This window comes from Mytilus californianus, unplaced genomic scaffold, assembly GCF_021869535.1.
Source record: "Mytilus californianus isolate M0D057914Y unplaced genomic scaffold, xbMytCali1.0.p SCAF_15, whole genome shotgun sequence".
Taxonomy (NCBI): Eukaryota; Metazoa; Mollusca; class Bivalvia; order Mytilida; family Mytilidae; genus Mytilus; species Mytilus californianus.
In genome coordinates, this window is record NW_026262637.1 from 6,530,936 (window position 1) to 6,541,371 (window position 10,436).

General features: G+C 31.1%; 1 protein-coding gene across 3 annotated transcripts in view; it reads left to right on the forward strand.

Moving 5' to 3' along the window:
• Nucleotides 1-2,477, forward strand: part of LOC127725276 (CNK3/IPCEF1 fusion protein-like) — an 83,549-nt gene extending 81,072 nt beyond the window's left edge. For all 3 annotated transcript variants that reach the window (XM_052232148.1, XM_052232149.1, XM_052232150.1), the window contains one exon: nucleotides 949-2,477. In XM_052232148.1, the coding sequence (XP_052088108.1) occupies nucleotides 949-1,098 (150 nt within the window). In that variant the 3' untranslated portion in view covers nucleotides 1,099-2,477. The remainder of the gene's footprint in view (nucleotides 1-948) is intronic.
• The last annotated feature ends 7,959 nt before the right edge of the window (nucleotides 2,478-10,436 follow it).

A 10,436-nucleotide genomic window follows, 5' to 3' on the forward strand; every position in this document is an offset into this window, starting at 1 on the left:
TCTTAAATCAGTACACCATGCTATAGTCCTTATCTTTAATCAGTACACCATGATATAATCCTTTTCTTAAATCAGTACACAATGATATAGTCCTTATCTTAAATCAATACACCATGATATAGTCCTTATCTTAAATCAGTACACCACACCATGATATAGCCCTTATCTTAAAACAGTACACCATGATATAGTCCTTATCTTAAATTAGTACACCATGATATAGTCCTTATCTTAAATCAGTACACCATGATATAGTCCTGATCTTAAATCAGTACACCATGATATAGTCCTTATCTTAAATCAGTACACCATGCTATAGTCCTTATCTTTAATCAGTACACCATGATATAATCCTTTTCTTAAATCAGTACACAATGATATAGTCCTTATCTTAAATCAATACACCATGATATAGTCCTTATCTTAAATCAGTACACCACACCATGATATAGCCCTTATCTTAAAACAGTACACCATGATATAGTCCTTATCTTAAATTAGTACACCATGATATAGTCCTTATCTTAAATCAGTACACCATGATATAGTCCTGATCTTAAATCAGTACACCATGATATAGTCCGTTTCTTAAATCAGTACACCATGATATAGTCCTTACCTTAAATCAGTACACCATGATATAGTCCTTAATTTAAATCAGTACACCATGATATAGTCCTTATCTTAAATCAGTACACCATGATATAGTTCGTTTCTTAAATCAGTACACCATGATATAGTCCTTATCTTAAATCAGTACACCATGATATAGTCCTTATCTTAAATCAGTACACCATGATATAGTCCTTATCTTAAATCAGTACACCATGATATAGCCCTTATCTGCTAAGATTGTGTTATGTAGCCAACAATTAATTTGCTTTGAATATTCTCCAACTGAAATGTTTTATAATTTAGTATGTCAACTGTTTAAATTTTCTTTTATAGGCCAAAGAACAAGAATTAGAAGCTATAGACAGACTTTTAGTAGATGGAATGGGAGCAGATACTTTAAAAAGATATCAAGATCATTTTCTATTGTCTGCTTCAATGAGATCTTTACCTACACAGTCAGATTCTGATGAAGAAAGCTCTTAAGAGACTTTAAACATGTTAATACTAGGGATGTCCATTTCAGGAAAATCATGTAGTTGAGTCTTTGTAAAATCTGCCATGAAATACTCCAGCATAAGTTTAAACACACACAGACACACAAATGCAAAAAAAAATCAGTTTGTACCAATTTGAATAAAACATAATGAATATCTTATGATGTTTATATTCACTTCCTCCATATGTGTGTAAGACTATCTTCTTCTTAATGGGTAGAAGGATATTGATGAAACTTTACTACCCACCTGTAGAACACTACCTGATAATATAATCTGTCCTACATGTTAAAGGGGAGATCATCAAACTTACTTTAATATTACAATATGTGGTAATAGACATGTTTCAGTATTAGAGTTCACTCACAGTTAAAGTTTTATTTGCAACTACATGTATTGTGGAGTTCTGTATATTTTTTCCCTTGAATCTGTAGTGAAATAGAAAAGTTACTGGCAACATTCTATCTGTTTTTTTTATGAATTTTGGCATAATTTAATGTCTGAATTTTATTCCTTTAATTAATGTAAAGCATGAAGTTGTTATTAATTAAGTGTGCTAACAATGTTGTCTTTTTTTTATCTGATATTTAATTATGCATAATAAAAAGTGAAGTCTTGATACAATAACATTCATTTCTAATTTAGGAAAAGTATTCTTTATGATAAATAGTGTGCTATACTGCTAAATCATTTTATACTGAAACTTGAAGACTTCTTGTTGTCTTTATTTACCAAATATAGTAACATAGTGATATGTTGTGCAATGTCGATTTCATGTCATGTCACTTTTTTTCATAATCTGAGGCTCATTTTGGGATGGGAATTTTTGTTTTGTTTTTGTGTTAACATTTTAGTTGCTATGATTGTAGCCATTTTTAGCTACAGTATAAAAACAATATTAGATCAGTGTTGAAATGGAAACTTTTTGTATTCCGCACAAATCTGTTGAAGAGGTTGGTAAACACTCCCCAGTTTCTAAGCTTGATATTTTCTCTGAAGTTGACTGAATATTGTACATTAATATCTAAAGATCAGATTGTAGTTGATTAAGTCAGGAAAAAAATATTTCACAAATATTCCAGGTTTAATGTACCAATACCACGTGCACTTTCATTGAAAATTCAAGAATTTCGAAATGTTGATTTTAATTTCATAGGTATCTGTTAATATCAATACAAATTGTGTTTTAATACAGATACATTTTATAGGAAAAATAAAGTGAAAATGTTATAAAAAACTAAAACCAAATATAGTAATGTAAAACTGTTATGTCTTAAATATATTGGTATCTTTTAATGATTAATTATATGATATATATTTTGTCATCCCTTTGACAGGGAATTGAATATCAATAAATGTTGTTAGATTGGTGTTTTTGAAATTTTATATAAAAATAAGGAGATGTGGTATGATTGCCAATGAGACAACTATCCACCAGAGTTGAAATGAAGTGGTAGTAAGCAATTACAGATATAAAAGGCTCCGACATGAAAAATATAAAACAATTCAAATGTGAAAACCAACGGCCTAATTTAAACAAAAACAATTTACGAAAAACAAATATGACATACATGAACCAACTACAACCAATGTACTACAGGCTCCTGACTTGGGACAGGCACATAAAGAATTGGTGTGGTTGAACATGTTTGTGAGTGCTCAACCCTACCTATTCACACAGTCAAGACTTGGTTTTATCCTATCTTTGATAGCAGATTGTCCTCGTATGTTATTTTTTATATATCCTCTTCTGAAACCACGGAGTCAGTTGAAACCAAAGTTTCTATATATGCAGTATGGGTTTTGCTCAGTTGCTTTAGAGTGACCAGTAGTTGCTATTTTTTTCTTCATTTTGTCTCTGGTGAAAAGTTGTCTTATCAACATCTTTTATTATTATTACTCACAAAACTTAAAGGTTATTAGCTAAAAAATGATAACCAATCACCTTGCTGAACAACCAATACATCCAACAAAGCACTATCACTTAAATGGAACATAGTAAAATGGAGACGGACAAGAAATAAACCAAATACATATCAACCTTTTAAAGGGCCTATTGCTGCCTAACATTTAGATCACCATTAAGAACTGTAGTTGATGAGCCCAACCATCAGCAATCATGGCTGCTACTATCAAAGGAGTAGATTCATGAAGGGTATCATCATAGGTACCAGGATTATTAAAATTTTGTACGCCAGATGCACATTTCCTTTACAAAGGACTTATCAGTGACTCGAAGAAGAATGGGCCCTAAGATTTTACTTTTATATTTTTAATCTAGTCAGAATACTACAAATTTTACCTAGAAATAGTTAATGTATAACTATTAATATAAAGTAACTTCTTTATTTTTCGCATCACATTATGAAGTTTAGACCCCTTAATTATTCATTATTTGTGTTGTAAAGTTAGTTTTGGTCAAATTTCCCTGATTTTACAACAGTTTTTGGAAAAGTTCAAATTGAACCTAGAAAATTGTTGTGTCGAGGGATTCAAATGAAGGTTCTATGTTGTTAATTGTGATCATTATTGTGAACAATTTAATTTGGGTAGTCTGAAATAAGTCACTCTTCACCCAACTTTTCTTAAGAATGTTCCTTGGAAGAACAAAGAGTGTCAGTCCAAATGTTCCATAAGACAAAATTCTTTTTAAGAACTCTGCATTGGCTTTCAATTTTTTTTTTTTGTATGAACTTTCCTGGTGAAGGTTAATCAAGACAACACATTTGCAATGATTTTTAAAGTGGTATTTTAAATTTTTTGTGTCATGAAAAATAATACATGAAAAACAAATATGATTGACAGCAGCAAATTACTGGTTCCTGACTTGAGTCAAGCACATGCATGTTCAGAAAATGACCGGGTTTAAAATGTTAACAACTGCTCCAAACCCAACCCCTGATCAGTGACAATTGTGCAACAGCACAACATAAGAACAAACATAAAATCAAAGCACTGTGAGCGCTATAGACAGTTAATCAAAAACCCAAGGCAAAGTTAAGATGAATATTGTGGAAGAATTGGTTTAATCATTTATCACAGCTTGTTATATCTCAATTATCAAAAATTGTTGGTACTGTACTGTTTCCACTATCCTACACACTTTTCTCAACTAATAAACCATTTGTTTTCAAAAGTTAATTACTATCTTTTTTTAAATTACTTTAAAATATGTATCCTTTTTTGAAGATTCAATGTCTGAGAAGATGTACGTACACTGTCCAAGGTTAAGGGAGAGTTTAGCACCAGCAAACATGTTTAACCAGCCACATTCTGTATATGCCTATCCATAGTCAGGAGCCTGTAAATCAGTGGTTGTTTGTTGCTGTTAATTATATTTGTTTTGCGTTATTGTTTTGTACATAAATCAGGCTGCTAGATTTATTGTTAGACTTGTTTAACATTTGTCATTTCGGGGTCTTTTATAGCTTACTATATGGTATGGGTTTTGCTTGTTGTTGCAGGCTGTATAGGGACCTATAGTAGTTAACTTCTGTCAACTTCTACATACAATGAATTTAACTTATGGAGGAACATTTTTATCAGAAGTATGGTGTCCCACAGTGGTGTATGGTTTTCATATGCTACATTAGCTGTTTTAGATGTTGGATCAGCTGGTGCCATTCTGCCCAAAAATGATTTAATCATACTGGAAACAGTCTGAGGTGGTGTAATTTTCTTGTTTATTATATTACACAAAATACTGATGTTGTAGCAATGATGCAATGTATACATTGTTGTACTTCTAAGTGTCTAATCTATAAAATTTACAACAAATTTAATACAAATATTTGTTAATATTTCAATCCACGCCAAAACCTCCTGTAGGAAACAGTATTACTTCATGTTTCTTCTTCACAATGCATCAATATCATAAATTCAAACTTTCTTTATATAACTTGTTGCAAAACAAAAAGTTTCTGATAAATGGGTATACTTCTTAGTGTGTAATAATATCTATCTCTTTGTAGTAACAGTTACACAGACATATCATAGTTCTGAAATTATTGTTAGACAGTCTCTAAAAATAGCTGGACAGATAGGCAAACTTAATAACAAATACTATTCATGTGTTGTAACTGCTGGTAATTTTGTAATATTTCCTGTCCGACACCTGTTGACATATGATGAGACCTGGTAAAAATCTCCAAAATTGATTCAAGTACTTTAATCATATCTGTATATCATCATAGTATATGTAAATATATATATCTTCAAAATATCATAATGGTCTAGAGTTTCATTGCTGCCATGGAATTATTGTGGTGACTAGTCAATCCAGCTACTAGATAGAATCATGTATCGTACATGTATGTCTTGCCACTTCTAGGATACGCCAAAAATTGGAATCTAGCTGAAATAATATATATATTATGCATTAGTTTTATCCATGTAAAGCCATGTATGGGATATTCGTTTTTTAAGTGTCAGATTAAAAACTTCGATTTTTGACAAAAATTTATCAGTGAGAGATAAAATTATGTTAAATTATTTCTTTTATTCATACATGAATGAGGTCTACTTTAGCTGTATTTGGCAAAACATTTGGGAATTTTAGGTCCTCAATGCTCTTCAACTTCGTACTTTATTTGTTCTTTTGAACATTTTTGATTCCAGCGTCTTTAGAGTCTTTTGTAGACGAAACGTGCGTCAGGCGTACACAATTTTAATCCTGGTATTTATGATGAGATGATTTGATTTCGTGTATGTTTCATAAGAGAACTGACAAAATAGGCTTCGTCTTTTTAAGAGTTTAACCCTTTCCCTTGACCCTTTTTAATCATGATCAGCGGCTTAAATAAATTGTACTTTGTTTTTATGTAACTTGTTCCACGATTATAAAATGCTAAATAACATGAACAGTTTTAGGAGATTATACCTTTCCCTAAGAACTTGTCACAAAAAGCTTAAGTTCCCACTATAAAACTGGAAGGGGAATGAAACCAGCGGATTCAGTTGTTCTAGTCAGAAAAAAGGAAAATTGGGTACTTATTTTGCATAGATTATTTATAAGAAAAACACTTTTTTTTCAATAAAAAGAAATCTGTGAGACAGAATTTTGAAATAAAATATGGGAAGATAGGTTTTATAATATGCTTTAAGAAAATTAAAAGAAAAAAAATGATGTCATCGAACTTGTTCCCTTGCTAAAAGTTTCCAAATTCCATTAACATTCCTGAACATTTATTTATTAGTTTTAATTGGCTTTAAACTAGCTTTCAGTAATTGCGAGTATTCTTATTTAGGTGCTTTGTTTCTATTGTTTTTATGTTAGTTGTTTTTGTGTCTCATATCGATCTTTTGAGTGAGCCAATTGCTACTGATTTTAAATGTTTGTTATGTTACACCAGTGTCGCAGGTTAAGGGAAGGGTTGAGTGCTCACAAACATGTTTAACCCCGCCACATTCTTTATGTGCCTGTCCCAATTCAGGAGCATGTAGTTCAGTGGTTGTCGTTGGTCATGTCTGTCTTATTTGTTTTTCGTAAATTGTTTTGTAAAAAATTAAGCTGTTGGTTTTCTCGTTTGAATTGTTTCACATTTTTCATGTCGGGTTGTTTATAGCCGATTATACGGTATAGATTTCTCATTGTTGAAGGCCGTACGATTGCCTATAATTGCTAACATCCACTTCATTTGAACTCTGGTGGATAGTTGTCTCATTGGTAATCATACCACATCTCCTTATTTTTTTATCTTTGTTATTTTTTTTTTAATAAAAGAGTTATTTCCTCTTATATTGCTATAAGTTGACAAATTGAATCGACATAAACAATATTTGGTATTTATTCAAACAGTCTAAATAATGCAATAAATCACGTATTTTCCTTATCTAAATAAACATCACATCGTCTTGCACATCAACTGCCAATCTGTCATAAAACTTGCAGATTTAAGCAAAGAACTAGACCGATTGTGTTCTACTGTTTTACAACCCACAATGGCGGTATGCAGTTATTCTACCTTGAGAAATTTCAGGACAATTTAGAATAAGTGCTCATCATTTAGCTATTGAGAAAGGTCGATATAAAAGAATCGACACAGATAAAAGGTTTTGTAGGCATTGTAAAATATGGAGTTTGAAGACGAGTTTCATTTTTTGATGGAATGCACTGCATATGAAAAGGAACATTCAGTTATAATAGTGATGTAAACTTGTTCGAAGTTAAATTATATCCAGTGTACATAATTTTGTTGATTATTATCAACATGATCTTTATATCTATTAAAGGATTGCTTACTACAAAAGTTCGATACAAAAAGAAACCAGATTTCAATGTACTAGTCTATGTTATATGATGCTTCTTCCGTATTGATACTGGAAATATTTTCAGTTACCAAATTATGTAAATTATACCCACCAGACAAGGAGTGTGGTATGTACTACATTTGTACATTGGTCTTGTCCGTTCCTTCGTCTGATTAAACCTTTCGTTGCATATTTTTTTTTCATCTCGATAATGGAATGATTTGGTATTTGGTCTACGCCTAGGGCTTTAAATATTCATAAAACATGACCAAGTATTGTCTAACCTATAAACTGAGCATGGAATTTTCGTAACATATTTATCAGCTCCTTTATCATAAATTGATTTGATGCCTGGAACTTTATATTTCATGGAACTTATTTTCGTATCTATGGATACGAGTTACTTCCTATTAGACGATACTTTGATTGTTTTTCAAGGTCAATTACAAGAGGGGATATGATTTTTACAATATCGTGTTCAACTCCTTGTTTTTTTCATATTGTAAGGTTGTCCTTATTTTTACGGTATTTTTTTTCCTTATTTGAATGAGACATCTTATTCTTGTGTAAGTTTTCATGTTTTAATTACGATAATGACTATTCGATACCCAATTTTTAGAAATTTTAGAATCCAGAAAGTTCTTTTTTTAACCGTGTGAAAAATATAATTGATGAAAATAAAATTTTCAGGAAATCTATTTCATTATATAACCATCTTTTTGACTATGTAATTATTTTTGATATCTTGCCAACTAAATGTTCTTCAAGAAAACTTTTGAATTTCAAATTTCCCTACAGGAAAACTTGTTTTATGAAATTTATCTGAATTACATCAGCTCTAAGTTTTCCTTTGAAGAAATATGTAGAATGCAAATTTTCCTTGAGGAAATATGATGTATAAAAGTTTCCTTAGACTAAAAAGTTTGTTTTCCGTAAGGGAAATTTTGATTATCCAGATTTCCATGAAGAAAATATTGAAAAAATTGATTACCTTGGAGGAAAAACTATTGAAAATTTTTACTAAGGAAAAGTAGATTTCTTTAAGAGAAAATTAGATTTCCCTTGAGGAAATTTGTAAAAAAAAAGGGACATTACTCCTCCAACAGTGGCGCTAAACCACAAAAATGTTAAGAAATATCAGTGAAACAATACCATGTGAAGCCCATAACTTTTTTTTCAGTTTCTACAAAAAATTAACTTGCCAACTTTTGCACGCAGCGGAATGGCAAATTTGTCCAGAACACTGTTCATTACTTATATTACCCTTATGTTCTATTCTAAGCCGTTTGGGCCATGTTGACCGATTAAAAAGAACCAAACACAAACTTCATTAAGGATCATTCAGCCAAAGTTTGAGTGAAATTCGCCCTGTGGTTCCAGAGGGGAACATTTTAAAAAGTTTACAACGCCTGGTAGCTCACAAACCCCATAGGACCAAGTCAGCTGTCAGCTACCTACAAAGAGGAAAAAAATACAAGGGTGTGATAAAAAACCACAAGTATAACAAAACAGACTATGTCTAAAAAAGTATAACAAAACAGACTATGTCCAAAAATCAAAAATATTCAGAAAAGCATTACACACAAAACTAAAGATTGAGTAACACGAACCCCCCCCCCCCCCCCCCCCCCCTTCAACGGAAAGTAAACAGCTCTTTTGACTGCTGTACCCATATTTTTGACATTTTTATCTATTGTGCCTGTTTTTGTTCACACATTGTTGTCAATATAACGGAATTATATGCGACTGTCATACAAGTGAGAGGTTTACTCTAGTTATAAAACCAGGTTTGATCCACCATTTTCTACATAAGGAAATGCCTGTAACAAGTCAGGAATATGACAGTTGTTATCCATTCGTTTGATGTGTTTGAATTTTTTATTTTGCCATTTGATAAGGAACTTTACGTTTTGAATTTTCCTTGGAGTTGGGTATTTTTGTAATTCTACTTATTTCTCCTACCACTCTATCAAAGACCGCAATTGCCATTTTACATCTTATTTATTTTCTCTCTGTCAATGAATTGCACTCGTCGTATAGTTAAAATTATGTGCGTTTTAAAAAAAAATATCATGAACAGCATTTTCTATTTTATTGTAAAAAGTATTCAATCTTCTTCTGATCAATTAAATAATTTTAAAATCTTCGGCTCTTCGTAGAATTTATAAAATACATTAAACAACTGACAAACCTGTGAAGTTTACACAACCTGAAAAGTAGCATCAGCTTTCCGGCCATTGTCAGAGAATGTTAAGAAAACGTTTCTTGTCGTAGAAATTGAATGGTAAACACGAAATTATATAACAGTGTAAATGTGTTTTAATAAATTACTTCACAAACTATGATTGGAGCAGAACTAGAAGTCCAGAGTCAAACACAAAATTTAATAACAATACAAATCAATAGTGACAACAACAAACTGCTATTTACCAAAAAATAAAGTAAAGTGATGTGAAAATTAGTAACTTAGCATAATATTTGATAAATAATTACATATGAAACGGTTTCAGCTGACACAAACAGGAAAAACTCCTCACCCTAAAGAAACACTTCAAAAAGTTTAGCTAGTAGAAATGCTATAGCTGAAAAGTTCATTTCAATGTCATTTGCATAACAAGAAGTACATTTTTATTTTATTGTTGTTCAGAGTAGAGTGAAGTACAATAAAAAACAAAAAGTCAATACAAAATAGTAATATTTAGCAACAAGTGGCGTCTCAACTAAATGAAAAAAAAAGTGTTTATCTTCATCAAACACAAATAAATGTTATTCAACTTTATTATCATAAAGTCCATTGCTTACAAGGAAGTTACAAAAAGTAAGAAATTTGAGTTACAAAAATGCATAATATTTATTTGATGGATCGTTGGGGATTATTTATCACACAAATGATCAAGATAAGTTCCATTTGCCATGGATGTAGACATGGGTCCATGCCAACTAAAGCTGTTCTAGGGTATGTCTAAGTCTTATATAATCTAACTTAACCAAAGCCTCTATAACATTGAATGTTATTAATTTTGTCAAAAATTTAGGATAGCTACATCATAAATTTGTAAACATGGGTGTCTTAAAACA